The following is a 20,338-nucleotide window of genomic DNA, read 5'->3' as shown; positions in this document are numbered from 1 at the left end:
ATCAAACTCAAGATATATGACAAATGAGGAATAATATTTGCAAATTTGGGGCACCTGGGTGGCTCAGTGGTTAAGTGTCTACCTTTAGGTCAGGTCATGATCCCAGGGTTCTGGGATCCAGTCCCACATTGGGCTCCCCGCAGGGAGCCTGCTTCTCCCTCTGCCTATGTCAGAAAAAAATATTTGCAACTTTTATCGTTAGACAAAGTTTTAACATCTCCAATACAGAAAAATCTTCCAAAAACTGAAAGAAAAAGTCCACAATCCTATAGAAAAAAAATGGACTAGATGTATGAACAGATAGTTCACTGAAAGAAATACAAATTGTTCTAGACAACGAAAAGATGTTCAACTTTTCTCATAAGAGAAATGTCAATTAAAACTTCAGTGAGATGCCACTGTCCACCCTCAAACTGTCAAAAATCCTAAAGTTTCACATTACTCTTGGAAAGACTATGGCAAGATAGGCATTCTCATACATTTTTGGTGAAAACACAACATGGTATACTATGGAAGGGAATTTGCCAAAATATAGCAAAATTGTGGGTAATTTACTTGATTAAATAATCTTTTAAGAATCTATCCTTAAGGTGAAGGAAAAAATGCAAAGAGCAGATTACATCAGGCTGTTCATTAGAATCTACTTAACATAGCAAAAGCAAAAAATAACAACCCAAATGCCCAACAATATGAGACTGGTGAAATAGACAATGGTTCATTACACAATGGAGTACCAAGCAGTTGTAAAAAGGAATGGGGCAGGGAACCCTGGGTGGCGCAGCGGTTTAGCACCTGCCTTTGGCCCAGGACATGATCCTGGAGACGCGGGATCGAATCCCACATCGGGCTCCCGGTGCATGGAGCCTGCTTCTCCCTCTGCCTATGTCTCTCTGCCTCTCTCTCTCTCTCTCTCTCTGTGGGACTATCATAAATAAATAAAAATTTTAAATATATATATATATATAATTTAAAAAAAAAGGAATGGGGCATATTTTGTATATACAATCATGAGGCAATCCCTACGTTATATTCAATGAGAAAAGCAGGTGAGAAGAGTGAATAATAGCTATTGCTTATATAAGGAGGGAAGAAAATACATACATGGAGACATATACATATGCATATAAAACTTTAGTATTTTCCCTTATTCAAAAATGGAATCCTTCCATTTAATTTTTAATTATTTAAAAATATATAAGTGTAGACCTAAGGGAATAGGAGAGGATAGAGGAATACAAATACACTTTGTTTCGTCCATGAATTTTAGTACATGAAATGTTCACATGTCTTAAAAAAATTAAATTTTATTTTTTTAAATTAAATTTTAAAAACATGTCTAAGTATAAAGAAAAATGGAACAAATACACTTAATTGTATATAAAGTTAGTGACATAACCAGACAAAGAAAAACTATAAGTGACTTTAAAACACAGTAAGTTTGGTGTGCATTCCTAGGGATTATAACATAAAGAAAAAAAACCTGCAAGAATCTTGAAAGTGTTTTCAACAGCCATACTGGGGGTGTTATTGTCAAAGATACAGCAAATGTGCAAATGTATTGCTGTCCTTAAGAACCAGGATTGTCGACCTGGGAAGAAATAGAAAAGGATCTGAGTTTGATAAGTAAAAATCCTTCAGCACTGGTTTTGATTAGAGTATTAGTATATTACAAAATGTATGTTATTTTAGAAAGAAAAAAATTACATTTTGTAGTTCTGTGCACAGAAAAGCCTAGAAACTGTGATAGACTAAATAGCATTGAGCATCCCCAGAGCCAAAATTATAGTCTCTAAATACCAATGTACATGAAAAGGAAACAGTGTTTTGGGGAAAAAAGATGATTCCAAGTTCAGGGAAGGAAATGATAACCACAGAGTTTGTTGTCATATCAGAAAGCAAGAGAGCAACTAAAGATAACGGAAGGACTTATCTGAAGGACTCAGCCACCAACATGAAAAGGACCTCACTGCCCAAATATGGAATAATTTGAACATCAATAACTGCAGTGGATTGAAACTTATTGAAGGTTTTAAGTCCATTAATTAATAATAATAGTTTAAAAAAACAACAACTAACAGGTTGCCAATGGACGATATTGAAGTTCAACTCATTAATTTGAAGGCTTAAAAATAGGGGAAAAGAATTAAACATTTGTTTTCTTCTTCTTATATAAACTGTACCTCTGTATAACTGAATAGTTAATGAGGAGATATTTGTTTTTATAGAGTTATTTCAGGTAATAAAGGAGGAATAACTATAGACTACCACCATCTTGCAAACCAAAGTGGAGTAAGGAATTAGACAGAAATCATCAGCTGATACTGTAAAAACAGATAAGCAGACATCACACCTCTTCATTGAAGTACGGAACAACATCTATGAAGGAATTTTGCCAAAAAAAAAAAAATCTTAATCTGATCAAGCATTTAAGTCTTTCAGAAAATTAACAGGAATTAAGGAGAAACACCTGTTGAGTGACAATACGTGATTGCAATCAGCAAAATCCAGACTATGAGAAATGCTCTGTGAATGTACAGATTTCTTTAAAAATTTTTGAAAAGAGACAGAAATGAAAGGGGACTATAGAGGATGTAAGGGGCATATCTGCCATTTGGAATGTAGGGACCTTATTTGGATTTGATTAGAACAAAACAAAATACACAAATTTAAAAAATGGAAACAGAGATCTTAACAGTGAGCAGATATTCAATTGTGTTGAGAAATTCTCTTTCATTGTGTGTGTGTGTGTGCCTGTGTGTCTGTAATAATGACATTGTGAATATGTTTTTTAAAAAGTATTTCATTGACATACATGCACACAGATGAAATGTTATAATATCTTAAATTTTTAAATTTAAATTTTAGTTAACATACAGTGCAATATTGATTTCAGGAGTAGAATTCAGTGACTCATCACTTACATACAGCACCCCAGTGCTCAACCCAACAAGTGCACTTCTTAATTCCCATCACCCATCTAGCCCATCACCCACCTCCCTCTATCCACCCTCAGTTTGTTTTTTATTTTTAAGAATCTCTTATGATGGGTCACCTGGGTGGCTCAGCAGTTGAGTGTCTGCCTTTGGCCCAGGGAGTGATCCTCAAGTCTCAGGATCGAGTCCCACATCAGGCTCTCTGCATGGAGCCTGCTTCTCCCTCTTCCTATGTCTCTGCCTCTCTCTCTGTGTGTCTCTCATGAATAGATAAATAAAGTCTTAAAAAAAAAAAAGAATCTCTTATGGTTTACTTCCTTCTCTGTTTTTTCTTTTTCTCCTTGTCATATGCTTATCTGTTTTCTTTCTTAAATTCCACATCTGAGTGAGATCATAGGGTATTTGTCCTTCTCTTACTGACTTCTTTCACTTAGAAATACTATAATATTTAATTATTGCTTCAAAATTACCAGGCAGGATGGGGAAAGACTGGAGTTGATGAGAGTTGAAGCTGAGAGTGCATACATGATTTTTTTCCCTACTTTTGTTTATGTTTAAAACACCCAAGTATTAAACTATTTTCAACGAGGAAAAAACAAAACAAGTTAGAGATTGTTGATATTCTTGCAGACCCTGTTGCTTTCAAGTATAATACCTAGGAGACTCTACAAATTCTGTGAGTTGAAAGAGAAGTTACAGTGGATCAAAGATGAAGAGGATTGAGTAGATCAAGAAAACCATAAAAATCAAGAAATTAATGTAAGTTGTGATTTACTTACATTTTTCTGGCTGATAAATCAGGTTACAGTGCATCATATGAAGAGTTATCAGAGCCATAAGTGTAGACATAAAAGGAATGAGTAAAACTAGGACCCAGGCCCCTGAGTGCTGAATGTAAGATATTCCCAGAAAGACAACAGTTGCTTTCAGGTTCATGATCCAACAAAACCTGTGATACACAGACAGTTACTTCAGATACCATTCAGTTACTTCAGAGAACGATTGCTAAGTTTAATGCTTTGATCTAAATGTAAGCTATGAAGTGTTGGTCTGTTAGCTGAACTAGAATGTGCAAATATTGTTTATTGGATTTCTTACTAAGTGTATACATATCAGCTATGGAGTCTTATATTCTTATCATATTCTTATACATATCTTATTCTGTTATCTTGGTTTCATTCCTTTTTAGAAAAGAGGTAGAAAGAATGTGTTCTCTTATCTAAAGTAGAAGTTGACAAACTTTTTGGAAAGGGCCTCAGTGAATATTTTAGGTTTTGTAGGTCATACCATCTCTATAGCAACCACTCAACTACGTGTTGTGGCACTAGAGAAGCAGTAGATAATACTTATTAAAACATGCCTAATGAGGGCACCTGGGTGGCTCAGTTGGTTAAGTGTCTGCCTTCTGCTCAGGTCACCATCTTAGGGTACTGGGATAAAGTCCCATATCCAGCCGCTTGTTCAGCAAGGAGTCTGCTTCTCCCTCTTTCTTTACCACCTGCCGCCCTCTGGTTCATGCTCTCTCTCTCTCTCTCTCAAATAAATAACACCTTTTAAAAAATGTGCCTAATGAATCTGGAAAAGATTGTGTGAGTAAAGAGTTGATCCTTCCTATTTATTCTACTTTTTCAAAGTAAGGGTAAACTCAGGAATACCTTGGTAATACTAGATCATTCATTAAACCAGAAAAATGAGTGTCATTTGAATAACACTTTCAGTACCTCTTCCTAACAAATAATATTATAAGGAAGTACCTATAGCAGTAGTCTGGTTTGTAATTTTTGGGAAATAATCTGTATCACTCAACTTTTCATCGGGTCTCAATCCCCACTATTGGAATCCCATTGCAGAGGAGGAGTCTTAACATTAATTAAAAAAAAATTGATGTAAAATTAAATACAATTAAATAGCTGCTCAATATAGAGTTTTATGAATTCTGATAAATGTTTCATTTGGGCAAACACTAAGAGATCTAAGTTTTAGAACACTTAACATTATCATTAAGGTTTAAAGGCCCTACCTAGTTAGATAAGGCCCACCCAGGATTCCAGGGTAATCTCTCCTTTGACTAATTTAAAATCAAATGAATAGAGACTTAAAAAAAAAAAAGATTTTATTTATTTTAGAGAGAGAGAAAGGGAGAGTGTGTGTGTGCAAAGGGGGGAAGAAGCAGAGGGAGAGGGAGAGAGAGCCTCAAGCATACTCCCTGCTGAACAAGGAGCCCAATGAGGGTTAGATCTCATGATCCTGACATCATGACCTGAGCTGAAACCAATTCAGAGGCTTAACTGATTGAACCACCCAGGTGCCCCTAGAGCCTTTAATTACACTGCAAAATCCCTGCACTTTTGCCATATAGCAACATAATCAGGGGTTAATATCTGTCATCTCTGCCATATTCTATTGGGTGGAATCAGGTAACAGGTTGTCCCCAGACTCTGAGGGATGGGTCTGTCAAGGATAGGGCTCATCCTATGGCATTTCCTCTACATGTTCTAATTGATCCTTCCTTCCTTCCTTCCTTCCTTCCTTCCTTCCTTCCCTCCCTCCCTCTCTCCCTCTCTCCCTCTCTCCCTCTCTCCCTCTCTCCCTCTCTCCCTCTCTCCCTCCCTCTTCCTTTCCTTCCTTCCTTCATCCCTCCCTCTCTCCTACTCCCCTTCCTTTCCCTTCTCTTCCCTGTACCTTTCTTTCTTCTTTCTTTTTCTAAGTGAAAGAAGAAACAGAGTCAACAGGTAAGAATGGCTATAGGGATACTGAAGGTTTGAGGAGAAAAGAAAAGGTTAGAACTCATCTAAAAGAGGAGGAAGGGAATGATTGAATACTGGTTGCTTGCTAGGTAATACTAAGGGGCTGCTTGAAGTTGATGATAGTGACTGGTTGGCTTAGTTGGTAGAGCCTCTGATTCTTGATCTCAGGGTGGTGAGCTCAAGCACCGTGTTGGGTATGGAGCATACAAAAAAAAAAGTACTCTTTTTATCTGGCTTCTTTCATTTAGCATAATTATTTTGAGACTGACCCATGCTGTTTTTTTTTTCTTTTATCAGTTCATTCCTTTATATTGCTAAATAGTATTCCATTACATAAATATACCACAATTTATCTATCTATATATCTGTTGATGGACAGTTTTTCCAACTTATGGCTACTACAAATAATTTTCTGAACATTCACATCCAAATCTTTTTATAGATATAGACTCAATTTTGGGTGTGGAGGAAGCCTAGGAGTGGAATGGCTGGATGATACAATAGATGAATATTTAACATTTTAAGAAATTTCCAAATGGTTTTCAAGTAATTATAACATTTTGCATTACCCACAAACTGTGTATGATAGTTCTGAAACCTCCACATCTTGGCCAACACATTGTATGATCAGTCTTTAATTTTACCCATTTTAATAGATGTGTGTTCATATCCCATTATGGTCTTATTTTACATTTTCCTAATGACTAGCGATATTGAGCAACTTTTCATGTGCTTTTATCCTTCTTTGTGAAATTGCTGTTCAAAATTTTTGCCCATTTAAAACAAAACTAGGTTGTCTATTTTCTTATTGAATTTTAAGTGTTCTTTATATACTCTGGATGCAAGTCTTTTCATCAAATATATAATTAATAAATATTTTCTTTCAGGCTGAGACTTGCCTTTTCATTTCTTAACAGCGTCTCTTGAAGAACATAAATTCTTAATTTTGTTGAAGCCCAATTATTATTATTTTTCCCTCTTAAGGATCATGCATTTAGTGTTGTATCTAGGAGATCTTTCCCTAACCCTAGATCACAAAAATTTTCCATCTCTGTTTCGGAGAAGGAATTTTGGCATTGGAGACCTGAACTGATTCAACTAAATTCTCATGGCTGTGTTGTTGCAAAGCCATGAGTAGGAGCCATCTGTGCTGGTGTACCCTCTAAGAAGAGGCTAACTTTAGGTGTCTTTTTATACTTCTTCCTAGGTCTTTCTAGTTATCAAGTTGATGACACCACCATTTCCTCATTAGTATAAGCTTTAACATTTGAAATTACTTTTCACTCATGCCTCTCACCACATTTTATATATTATTAATTATAAATATTGTTTTTTTCTCTTTAGAATGGTACTCAAAAGACATGAATTTGGAATGTCTGGGGGCTCAGTTGGTTAAGTATCTGCCTTTGGCTCAGGTCATGATCCCAGGGTCCTGGGATTGAGCCCCATAACCAGCTCCCTACTCAGCAGGCAGCCTGCTTCTCCCTCTTCCTCTGCTTCTCCTCCCTGCTTATGCTCTCTCTCTCTCTCAAATAAATAAATAAATTAATTAATTAAAAAAAAGACATGAATTTGAGTGATTACTGTGAGAATCACAAACTGTGTCTTAGGCATTCTGGAAGTTTGGGTCTTTGTTTTTAAAATAGGGATCATACCCTCTAGACAGGGTTTTTGTAAAACCTGAATGAAGAACATTGACTGTAGCTGCACTGCGCTAAGCTAACATCGTCTTGTTCTTCACTTTTCATCCATCTTGATTTCAGAAACAAAACAAGCCGTGAAGTTGGAGCATGGTGAGCAAGGAATAGAGCGTTTGAAGAGAGGATCAGTGAGTACAGGTGATCCAGATTATGCAGGGACTTGAAGTCCATAGTAAGGAGTTTGGTTTTTATTCTTAGTACATTGGGGAGTCATTTGAAGGTGACTGATTAGGGGGCTGAAATGATTTGCTTTCAAATGGGAAAAAGGATTACTGTGTCAGCTTTACTATGCATGTAGATAGGGCCTGGTAAGGAGACCAATCACAGGTACTGTAGTTGGAAGGGAGCCAGGCGTGAACTTCTGTGGGGGTAGCAAAGTCAAGGAAGAGAGGGAGGTAAGTGTGTGATGTGTATTTGGAAAGGAGACATGCGCCCAGCTAGCCTTGTCCTTTCACTCTCCTCTAAACAGGCTTGCTCATTTTCATCCCTATAACTTTTTTTTTTAAGATTTTGTTTATTTAATTGAGAGATAAAGAAGAGTGTGTGCATGAGCACACACCGTGTGCAGGGTAGTGGAGGGGGTGTGAGGAAGAGGGAGAAGCAGGCTCCCCGCTGAGCCCCACGTGGGGCTTCATTCCAGGACCCTGGGATCATAACCTGAGCGGAAGACAGATGCGTAACCAACTGAGCCACTAGACACCCCAATCCCTACTTAACTAAAGTCCCATACCAAATTTCTTTTCCTTCATTCAATATTGTCTTAAATAGAAGTTCTCTGAACTTCTAAAACAATCTGTTCTGGAATGATTTCACTTTTGTCCGTTCTATCTTCTCACTTATAGATTGTCAAGCTCTCTGACAGCAACAGCTTATTCTTTGTCTCCACAGGACATAACATGGTTCTGGGTCCACAGTAAAGTGATAGGAAATAAATGATTGATGAATAACATGGCATCTCATTAAAAAAATCAAGTGATCAAACAACAACATATAAAGACAAACTTTCAATAATTGAACTAGGAAAGTGATAAAACATCAAACATGGCCATGCTGAGGAACCTGGTTTACTATAATTCATGACTAGAAACTTGTCACACTGCAGGTGAGACACAAAGTTAGAGTTTTATAGGACAACTGGATAGAGTCCCTAGGCTCTGTCTCTGGTCATCCATGCTGCTTCAGCTGCACACTTGAGTTGTGGCTGTAGCAACTGGGAGAAGCTGGGCTGCAAGCAGTGTATATTTCTTTCAATCTTTAGGAAACCCTTTTTTTAAATGTTCAATATTGCTGAGAAAATCCAAGAGGACATTGTGTGGCTCTTCAGAACATGGTGATATAAGCTAAAATGCTCTAAAGAGGGTCAAGGAAAATTATAATTATTCTAAGACTTAAATCTCATGAAAAGTGGTTAGAAACAAAAGAATTATAGTGTTGAATATCTATGTATAGGAAGAGATTTCACACCAAGTACTAAATGTATTTTAACAAATGCCATCCAACCTATTTGATTGTGTAATTTTCTGGAAGAATTACCTAGTACAAGCATGTTTTATATATGCCTTTATTGATCCATGGACAGGATAAGCCATAGATAATTAAGGGTGAAATTGTATATGTATCAACTGTAAAAAAAAAAGAAATAAAAATCCACAGTGTTCAAACTCACCATTAAGACTCCTTTCATCTCATAGCTCACTAGCAAATTGAGTATATAAAGCACCTCTCACACAGAAAGTCAGAGAGCAAAGCACTAAAGCAAAATAAATACCAGTGATTAAGGAAAATTGAAAGCAGCAGTAAAAATATGTTTCCTTAGCCTACTTTTAAATACAGACTGGGAACTGCAAATAACTGGGAGTAGGTATAAGTCTAATTTTTTTTTTTTTTGTCTGCGTGATCCTATGGTATTGAATACAAATAAGGTGGGAAAAAACTTGTCGCTGCAAATCTCAACAGTCCCTTTGAAATTATTTCTTTTAAACATTTCCCATAACTTATTTAGTAATAATGAATAAAGTTGCTCAATTTTTTTGTCATTTCTTTGACCCATTTTGACATACTTCAGACTTATTATCAGTGATTTTAGGGAAAATGGTTTGCATTGCTTTGCTTTTGTTTGTTTTTTGTTTTAGTCTAAGAGGGAAGGCAAGTTCTTGGGTCTTTCTGGTAGCAGTGGACAGTTTACAGAGTTCAGGGAGAATATTTTATTTTGCACTGAACAATATTGAGATACTTCACTAGGGGATTGTGGCTCCTGGGTGGGATAAAATGGAACTGTTTAGGAAAGTCAAGGAAACACTTGGTTGCTAATTTCTTGGTGGAAGGTAGTTGTCAATGGTTGCTCCTTTTACCATAACCATTGACCCATTGAAGGACTTCAAGGAAAACTCTGGAAGCCATCAATTTAAGAACGAAGCAGCAAATGGAAATTTTACAATTCTAGGTACTTTTATCTGTAATTTTTTTCAACATTGCAGTTAAAGAAAAGACATTTAAAAGGAAGATTTTTGATTTTTGGTGAGTAGGCAGCACAATTTAAGTAAAGGGAATATTTTTAATTAAGAAATTTAGGAGAATGTCTCACTCTTTATCTCTTACTCTCCTTGCCTCTCCTTCTTTTAACTTACTCTATTCTTTTTCTCTCTTGAATTCCCCTCCTTTTTTCCTTCAACAACCATAACAGTTGTTCCTATATATCCTTTTCTTATTTCCTTCATTTAAGATTTTTAGAACACTGCATGTTTGTTGATGAAAATAAGCCCCTAGTCATGTACCTACCAAGTTGAATAGCAACCAAGCAGGGCTTAAGAAAAAGAAGGAGCAGTAAGCCACATAAAAAAATGTGTCTTTCTTTCTTTCTTTCTTTCTTTCTTTCTTTCTTTCTTTCTTTCTTTCTTTCTTTCTTTCTTTCTTTCTTTCTTTCTTTCTTTCTTTCTTTCTTTCTTTCTTTCTTTCTTTCTTTCTTTCTTTCTTTCTTTCTTTCTTTTCTTTCTTTCTTTCTTTCTTTCTTTCTTTCTTTCTTCTTTCTTTCTTTCTTTCTTTCTCTCTTTCTTTCTTTCTTTCTTTCTTTCTTTCTTTCTTTCTTTCTTTCTTTTTCTTTTTACTTTCCTTAATATTCTTTGGTTTCCACAGTTATATGTTGGAGAGGAATTCTGAGTGTATTTCCTGAAAGCTTACAATTTTGGCAAAGGTAAGGAAGGAGGTGACTGTTGTTATTAGAGTGGGTGGGTAGCATTTGTTCAACTTGGCTAGAGCCCATGCAAATAGAATTTTGGAAGGTTTAGTGATTTTTTTTTAAAGCTATTTACAGGCTATGCCTCAGTATGCACCTCAGATGATATTCTGAGTATTAATACAGTTATTCTATGAACTGCTTTGAATTTGTTGGCTGAAATATACCTTATAAATTATGATTTTACTAGTGCAGAATTAAGTAGATTTCTATTTCTTTTCTCTTCTCAAGGATTAGGTAGGATCTCTGAACCAGATATATTTCTAAGTGTGGTGAAAAATTGCTGGGAATTGTCAAAACTTTCCAAAGCCACGCAGCTTCCAGTATGTGCACTCAAAAAAAGTCCAGTTCCATTTCTTTTCAAAATTATCTCTAGACCACATTAGTATCCCCTTTCCTTATACCTCTGGAATTGTTTTCAAAATTCTGAAGCACTTGATAAAAATCGTATGCATTAACAGCGATGCTTCCAGAAAATTCTGATTTTGGGTGTTACAGGTGGGGCCTGGGAAACATTTTTAAATAAAGCCCTTAAGTGATTCTCAAAATTAGATGACTACTTGAGAGCAGTAGTTCTTAAACCTGACTACTTAGGCAACTTAAGAAAGCAAAAAATCCTGGTCTTTGGAACTCATCACAGACCAATATATTTTGGGCTTTTGATATTGAGGCCCAGGAATCAGTATTTTTGAGTCTTCAGGGGGTATGTCCATCTAGGATTGAGGATTGCTGCTTTCAAATAACACTCAAGTGAATAGTAAAACAGCTTCTGAAAAGAAATTCTGTGGGATAATAAATTTTTACCTCTAGTGTCTCCCTAATATAAAAGTTATTAAATTCAAGTATTAACATCAGAATATTTTAGTGTGAGACAAATGTTATGTAGAATCAATCTGTGTACCAGATATTTAAAATTTCTGGAATAGAATAAGTCAGTCTCTAGATTTTTTTCAAACTCTACCAATATTCTATTTGGACTTTTAAATCATGTATAATTCACTCTGGTAACTGGTTAGGAACAGACTATGATATGCAGATCAGATGCAAATTACCAGGTGAAGTAAGTAGAGAAATGTGGAAGCAAGATTTGAAGTTAATTGCAGTAGAATTTAAAATTATGGTTATAGACAGACTTAATTATCCACCTTTCTTTTTGCTTCCAGAAAAGATTCTGCACAGGTGTATTTACCTAGATGATCTCCAATGTGGTGAACTCTTAATTGCACACCTCAGATTTTGGAAAATGCTGGAAGATTCAGGTTCTAATCTAGATAACAGCACAAGGATGTTGGAAGACTATTATGCCTCTTGATTTCAGGGAGTTTAGCTTTATTCTTTCAATAAGGTACATACTTGAGGAAGATCCAGTACCAGATGGTAATGTTGGCTGGGAGTGGTTTTCTCACCTACACTTGGCAGCTCTACTCGGAAGTGGTGCTTTCAATGCTCGAGACTTCCAGTCTATACTATTTAACATAATCACTGGGAAGCTTTAGGTGGTATAGATGCAATGACACATCTCATTAAAGGTCCTGTGACTAGGAACATCTGACATCTGTGCTGAAAATAGAACTGGATGCAACTTTCAAGCGGTTACAGATTCAAGTGGTATGCTGTTTTTTTAAAGACACTACTGAAATTCATTATATTAACCAAGCTTGTGATTTCTAGAAGCATTTTTTACTTGGAGAATAGATTTTAAATTAAGGCACTGCCCATTTAAAGATGGCCTCCTCCTAAATGGGTTCCCTCTTACCCAGAATTTAGACAATGATTTTAGCTGATTTGTCATTTAATAATAATAGCTATCAGAATTTGAGTATCTATGATGTGCTAGGATACTTTATTTATAAGCTATACAAATGCCCTCCAGAGTATTCTCGTTTTGTGGATGAGATACTGGTGCTCTGAGAAGTAAAGGGACTTGCCGAAAAGCATAAAACTCCTGTGACGGAGCTGGGATCCTGTCCCTTCTGTCTTCTGTAAGTGTCTCTGTCCATCTTGCTACCCACCCCTGCAGTATGTATACCAATAGAGTTAGCATTCTTTTCTATAAATTACAAAAAGCAGTTGCCCAGAGAAATTTCCCTGTAGGTTGGTATTATGATTTTAAAAACCCCTCAAAACAAACTACCAAAAAACCTGTAACAAGCAGATTCAGCCTTCAAGAAGCTTACCATCCAGAGAATCCTTTACCACATTAAAAAGTAACATCTTGGTTCCCCATGCACATTTCTAGGTGCTTTAACTTTAGGTTTTAAAAACTCTGCGTGATTATTTTGATTATCTATTTAATTTTAGGGAGAGAGAGAAAAAGAGAAAGCACTTGAGCATGGTGGGAAGGGGGAGGTGGCGGGGAAAGAGAGGACCTCTAACAGACTCCCCACTGAGCATGGAGCTGATGCAATGTGGGCTAGATGTCTTGACCCTGAGATCATGACCTGAGCCAAAAACTAAGAGTCAGATGCTCAACCAACAGAGTCACCCAGGCGCCCCTGCATGATAGCTTTTATTAGAGATTTTAGTGAAATTAGGAAAGAATAAGAAACCACATTGAAATGCGTTCATTCTAAATTTGGCCTGGCTCCTCACTGCTGCAGAAATTCATTTTCACCCTACTCCCCATCCCCCCTTTAAAGGCCTAAAGTACAAACTCATTGGGAGTCCCCCCTTTCCCAAAGGAAATATTTCATTCATATAATGTCTCCTTTGTAATCAACACTGAGAAATGTCACTTTGATTAAACACAACTCTGAATGACTAAGACCACAGTACAATAAATTCTCCAGAGCTATCTTTCAGAACAACTGATTGCTCTCCAGTCTTAATCCTCTAGAGTCTTATTTAATCAAAATGATGTTGCTAATTAAGGATTAAAACCTTCGAATAGAATAAAAAAGAAGGATTTTTCTTTCTCCTTTGGGCAGGTCAAGGAGGCAGAATTTGCTATAAGAAAGTAGAGAGTCCCTTCCACCTTTGGTAAAACTGCATTATTTTCTGACGTTTGGACTGAATCCAAAATAGGCCTGAGTGCTTTGTAATATTAATATAATTGGGGGGGGAGAGAAAGAGAAAGAGAAAGAGAAAGAGAGAAAGAGAGAAAGAGAGAAAGAAAAAGAAAGAAAGAAAAAGAAAGAAAGAAAGAAAGAAAGAAAGAAAGAAAGAAAGAAAGAAAGAAGGAGAGAAAGAAAGGGAGAGAGAGAGAAAGAAGGAAAGAAAGAAACTGCCTTGGATAGTTATATATACCTAGATTATTTATTCTAAATTCTTTCATTTAATGCTGCTTTAAATATGAATTTTCTTTAAATGTTTTGTCTGATTCTGTCTGTGCATTGATTTTTTTTTCCATTGCTAACACTGGGAGAAAGACAGAATAGTTAGAAAAATGTTGACAACTCATTTCACAGAAAAGAGGGAACAAAAGAATGTATCTCAGATCTACTTGACATCCACTGACAAATAATAATAACAACAAAATTCCGTACTAAACACTGAAGAACTCTATGTAAAGATCAAAATTATTTTTTGAATTTGTATTGGATAATAAAAAATCGATTACTTAAAACCACATAAAACTGTCTAAGAACTTGGAGAGAAAAAAGATTCACAGAACAGCAGTTTGATTTTTGTGGAATACAAACTCTTTTAGATGTTAAGGGCAAAGTGGATACAAAACAGAGTTGCTGGTTGATGTTTCCACAAATTATAAAATACTTTTTTCTATCCTCTTTATCTTCTCTGCACTATCCTGTGAATTTATAATCTCTGCCAAATATTAGTCTCTTCCAGTGTGGGCAGAACTAGTAATAGCTACCACTTATTTTCACCTACTATGTGCCAGGTTCTCTGGCTGCAAGACACATCTTATTGCCTCTAATAAAACCCAAGAAGAGGTATTATAACCTTTTACAAATGATTAAGCTGAAACTTTTTGAGAATAAATGACTTGACCAAGGTCAGATAGCTTGTGTTAAGTAGAGTAAAGGCTTATTTGGCTCCAAAGCCACCTTCTATTAAGTATGACAAGCCACCTCACATTTGTTTATAATTTATCTGTGTGTTTTAGGAAGGCTCTGGTAAGCTGTGTTGGTCTGTACCTGACTCATAGACTCTCACAGTTATTGGCTGAATCATTGTCATAGGCACTGTCACGTCATCACTTTACCAAGGCCAGTCAATGACAAACAGTGAATTACTACCATCAAAATGGGAGCAGAGAGCAAACAATGAGAAATCTCAGAAGAGGAGAAATGTCATAAGCCTCATTTCTTTCCTGGCCAGTGATGCTTACCAGTTAAAAAAAGACATCTGTTTCTGGGATCCATACTCCTGAAGGCTGTAAGCACTCAGTGGGCAGACGATGGCTCTCATTCCTCCTGTGCCAAGGCAGATGGCTAATAGCGCTATGTAAAACAGCCTGTTCTGCTCTTTTTTTGGTATATTGTTAATCATATGGTAAGTGCCTATATAGAAATCTTCCAAGGGAAAAGCAACCACAGATAACAAAGCAGAGCCTGTAGGTAGAGAAAAAAGGAGAATAAATATGGCATAGACCAACTGAATCACCAAATGGCATTATAAATAAGGTTTTCCTCTGAAAGTAGCATCCTTATGTGATTTTTTTCATTGAAATATTTGTTAGTCACTGCAATTCTGGAGATAGCATGATTTCCTAAATGTGAAAAATTTCAATAGGTGTTTTAATTCATCCAGAGGCCTAATTATTCCCCCCCCCTTAACTTGACCTATCTCCTCTCTCAGAATGTATAAGCAAACCATGTCCATTCTAACAAAATTTGGAAATATATAAGAAATGAGAGATGCCTGTAATCTCACCCCCAGAGAAAACCACTGTTAGTAAGGGTTATTTGTTCTCAATCACTAGAGAGATAGAAAATTTGAAGATCTCAGACTTATAAGGAGCCTGTTAAAGAAAATGTTTTACAGAGAACATTATCATAGTGGTAAGAAGAATATAGATCTCTTTTCTTTTTCTACTTCTCTTTCTCCTTTTCCTGCCCTTTGATTTCTCTCACTTCTTATGCCACTGAGCAGAGCCATCTTGGCACACACAAAGGTGAGAAAGTGAGGTGGGTGATTCGGTACAGGGCGGGAGAAGAGGAGGACAGGAAAGGACAAGGAGTGGGTGGTGAGCCTCTTCTCAACTCCATCTCTCAGGGACTACAACACTTTCCTTGTTTAATAGAAATTATGATTCAATTCCATACTTTTGCTAAGATCTTTAAATTCTGTAAAACATTTACATGTATTATGTTGTTTCATCTTGGAAAACCTTTGTGATGTCAGAAGATAGATTTTCTTAGTCCAATTAAAAAAAAAAAAACACAACTCAGGTTTGGTGAGATTAAGTGGCTTTCCCAATGTTAAAGAGTAACCCAGATATAATCTGCCACTTTTTGTAATTCTCATCAACTGGTCAAATCATCTTTTTTTTTTTTTTTTTTTTGTCAATTTGATTAGCGAAAAATGGCTTCTCCCTATTACTTTTGTCCTCCATTTTATTGATTTAGCATTCATATTTTTGGTATGACTTTTTTATTTTTAATTTTTAAAAAAGATTTTATTTATTTATTTGAGAGATAGAGATAGTGAGAGAGCATGAGGAAGGAGGAGATGGAGAAGCAGGCTCCCTGCTGAGCAGGGAGTCCTATGCCAGACTCAAATCCAGGACCCTGGGATCATGATTTAAGCCAAAGGCAGACACTCAACCAATTGAGCCACCTTGGTGCTGGTATGACTTTTTTTTTTAAAGATTTATTTTTATTTGTTTATTTATGAGAGAGAGAGAGAGAGAGAGAGAGAGAGAGAGAGGCAGAGACACAGGAGGAAGGAGAAGCAGGCTCCATGCAGGGAGCCCCACGTAGGACTCGATCCTGGGACTCCAGGATCGTGCCCTGGGCCAAAGGCAGATGCCAAACCGCTGAGCCACCCAGGGATCCCCTGATTTTATTTTATTTTATTTATTTATTTATTATTTTATTATTTATTTATTTATTTTTAATGATAGTCACACAGAGAGAGAGAGAGAGAGAAGCAGAGACACAGGCAGAGGGAGAAGCAGGCTCCATGCACCGGGAGCCCGATACGGGATTCGATCCCGGGTCTCCAGGATCGCGCCCTGGGCCAAAGGCAGGCGCCAACCCGCTGCGCCACCCAGGGATCCCTATTTATTTATTTTTAAATGGTGGCTGTATGTGTTTAGTTTTCTCATTTGGACTATAAGTTTCTTAAAGGCAGAAATTAGGTCTAATGTTTTTTCTCCCTTATAGTGGACTTTACAATCTGAAGAATATGTGTACTCAGTATGTGGTATCAAAATGATTTATCATGAGAGTAGGCCCTGTAAGTTAGTGAGTTTGAAATGTTTCCTATTAAGTTTGGCCAAATATGATCCCAGCTGCTTTCTCTCTGCCCCTCAATCCTCCTTGTCTCTGGAAGTGTGATGTAAAGCCTGCTTAGGCTAAGGGTTAACCAAAGGAGATGGGCAGAGGAGTTACTTCTTGCAGCAGCCATATATTTAGAGACAAAGCACTTTTAGTGGTACCTTTGTGCAAATTAAGAAGGCACTCTACTTCCATCTCTTGAGAAAATGTCATAATATACTGATTGCATTAGATCAAAACTTTATTTTTATCTGTTATAAAATTGAAGTAATAAAAATACAAGTCTATGACATGTATGATAGAGTCTCTTCGATGTGTGCTATTGTGCACTACAAAATCAGCACATATCCTTAGTAGCTCTGTATAAAACACCAGGATGTGTCATATCTTCTGCTAGGTGGTGGGGGACAGCTGACTTTCCACTCCAGAAGCTAACAAGTCCATCGTAGAAGACAGACATGCAGATGGAAATTATAATGTGGTAAGTGAAATTGTAGAGGTATGATTAGAATGTGGTTGAACACCTTGGGTCTTAAAGGGAGGACAGGATTTTTCTTGTCTTGGCTATGGGGTAGAGAAATAAAGGAAGGTTGATAAATTCAGGCATAGAAAAAAGTATAAGTAATAGGAGAGAAGTAGGGGATTAGAGGCAAGCAAGAACTTCAGCATGGTTGAGGTCATTTTTGAGACAAAAGTCTGGTAAGGTAAATTTGGGACAGATTGTAAAGATTCTTATGAACTAAATTAGGTATTGTTTTTTAGGCAAGAGAGCCAATATATAGATGTATTCTTTGAGCAAGTCAATGTTGTGAGTAGAAAGGTGTATGGATTGGAGTCACACTGATTGTCTGATAGCCCAGTAAGCAGGCCATTGTAATGGCCTTGAAAAAGAAAGCTGGATTTTGAGCTAAGGGTTAGCATTTGAAACAAAAGACACATTTTTTATAGAAACTCTGATACTCAGTGATTGGTTAGAATTTGATGGCAGCCATGAGTAAGGAGCACAAGGAAATAGCTTTTAGTAAGAAAATGAATGGCTATGGATCTGACTTAGGTCTTTTGTTTGTCAAATTCCAAAATTTGGACTCAATTCTAGTCTGATGCTTACACAGGAATTTAGACTGATAGGAATTGCCGTGTTAAATAAGAAGTTGCCAAGTACCATGGATATGGCCTGTTACCAATTTGAGAAAAGTAAATCATTCAGACACTAACTTAAATGACTCCTCATCAGAAAACATTCCCTGATACAGAACAGCAATCATGTCACTGTCTAGTCTGTTCTGTCCCTTACCCACCTATATTTTTCATCATAATACTCCTGAACACCTTACATAATATCTTTTGCTTATTTGTTTTCTCTTTTCCACACTGGAAAGTCAACTTTGGTAAAAAGAGATTGCTTTCTTTTCTGTTGCATTCCCAGATCCTGGGACAATGCCTGGCACTGAGTGGCCACTGAAGAATATTTGCTGAATGTCGAATGAATATTTGCCATGCAGTGACTTCATTTTTACTTAACAAAACTGATGAGTTATGTTTGGATCACAATCTAATTGATGAATGGTGAATGGCAATTTATTGGAGGGTTTGTTGAATACTTGATATTCATCCCTCACTCATTTATCTCTTCCCTTGTCTCCCCACACTTGCATTTCTGCTAAATTTCTCAGTATCGGTAAACCACATACTAGCTTCCTAAGTCCCTCAGCTCAGAAACTTGGAGTTAATTTTTGTTCCTCATAATATTTGTGCTCTTGTTTAGTTGCCATGTTTTTACAGTTTTTCATATGCTTTCTCCTGGATTGACATTTCTCCTAGACCATGCTCCTGAGGTATTCTGGTCTCCCTCTATTTAACCTCTCACTTTGGTTGCCTATCTTGTTTATTGAAGAAAAAACATTTCCCAGATATTTTCATCATATCTTCAGTAACTCCTTGTTATACAGAAGAACAACTGAACTTTTTAGTCCAAAATTCTAGACTGTTCATCAACTCACTCTCTGTACCTTATCAAACAATCTTGACATTTCTCCAACATTTCTCACAATCACTTCACTCCCAAAGTTTTGTAGATATATTTATTTTTCTCTATGCAAAGAAGCCTACTGTAGTGTTTGAATTTATTAATGTATTTAGCATGTAACCATAGTTCATAATATAGAAATCATATCTTCATATGCAATCTTAATTACTATATGACTAATTAAAAACCACCTTTTGATGAGAACATTCTTCAATTGTTTTACATGAACTTCAAAAATCTTTAGCACACTTCATCTTAGCTGTGAAGCAAATGAACCTCATGTTTCATTTAGAATTTGTCACAAATTTGGGCTTGGAGTAGCAAGGGGGAAAAGAAGTGTGTTTGAGGAGTACAGAAGATAGATATGTAAAGAGATAATTATTATAAAATACAATCAGTACAACAATATAGGTATCAAAGCATCCACATATCCACACACACACACACGCGCACATACATTTACTAACATCCCCCAAATAATACAGAGAACAAAGCAAATTGAAACAACATTCTTACTTCATTTATCACATTTTACACTAAGAACAAGATAAAGATAACAGAGAGTAAAAATTCTAACAAAAATCTATTCAACTAAGTTGCAAAACGATCCAGCCAGAAGGACACTCACCCAGAAAATGTAGACATAAGCAAACATATACCAGTTTGTTTCTTCCTAGACAGACATCAGCAAGCCATCCTGCAAACATTGGGCTAAGTACTGAAGTTCCAATAAAACACAAGTTCAAAATGGCTGCTTGGTAATTGGGATAGCCAAGCTTGACAGTGCAAAAGGGGATCATATTGCAGACAACTTCAAAGAAAGTGAACCTCTCACACATCTCCACCAGAAGCAAGCAGATTCCAACCCAAATTTTTTTCACAGTATATCCCAAAGAGAAATAACGAGGTTGCCTTATAGATTTCTCCTTCTCAGTGCTGTGATGTAAGGATACTTTCTCATCCATTATTTTCAAATCTGTAACAGACATGACTCCCCTTCTCGAATACAACTTATGTCAGTGTTTTGAACTGGGTGATTTTTTACTCCCACCCTCCTAATGAAAAAATAAATAAGATCTCTGCTTTGAATTTCACAGCTCCATGCTAAAGTTTCGCAAGGTTCTTTTGCACATTAATGTTGGGGAGCACAGGAGAGGAGACACAAGGATTTAAATGTTCATGGTAGCCCAGAGTAGCCAAATCTGATTTGTTTGTCTAATTATTTGGAGGCTAATTAGGCTCTTCCTCCAAACGTATATTGTATTACACGAATCTTGTTGCATATGTGTGGAAACT

General features: G+C 36.5%; 1 protein-coding gene across 2 annotated transcripts in view; it reads right to left on the bottom strand.

Annotated features, from left to right (window-relative positions):
* Positions 1 to 20,031, bottom strand: part of SLC15A5 (solute carrier family 15 member 5) — an 81,806-nt gene extending 61,775 nt beyond the window's left edge. For both annotated transcript variants that reach the window (XM_072797562.1, XM_072797561.1), the window contains exons 1-3: positions 19,671 to 20,031; positions 14,904 to 15,126; positions 3,713 to 3,882 (exon numbers count right to left, since the gene is read on the bottom strand). In XM_072797562.1, the coding sequence (XP_072653663.1) occupies positions 3,713 to 3,882; positions 14,904 to 15,126; positions 19,671 to 20,031 (754 nt within the window). The remainder of the gene's footprint in view (positions 1 to 3,712; positions 3,883 to 14,903; positions 15,127 to 19,670) is intronic.
* Positions 20,032 to 20,338: the final 307 nt, after the last annotated feature.

This window comes from Canis lupus, chromosome 25 (genome assembly GCF_048164855.1).
Source record: "Canis lupus baileyi chromosome 25, mCanLup2.hap1, whole genome shotgun sequence".
Lineage (NCBI taxonomy): Eukaryota > Metazoa > Chordata > Mammalia > Carnivora > Canidae > Canis > Canis lupus.
This window is presented reverse-complemented; position numbering and strand designations above follow the sequence as displayed.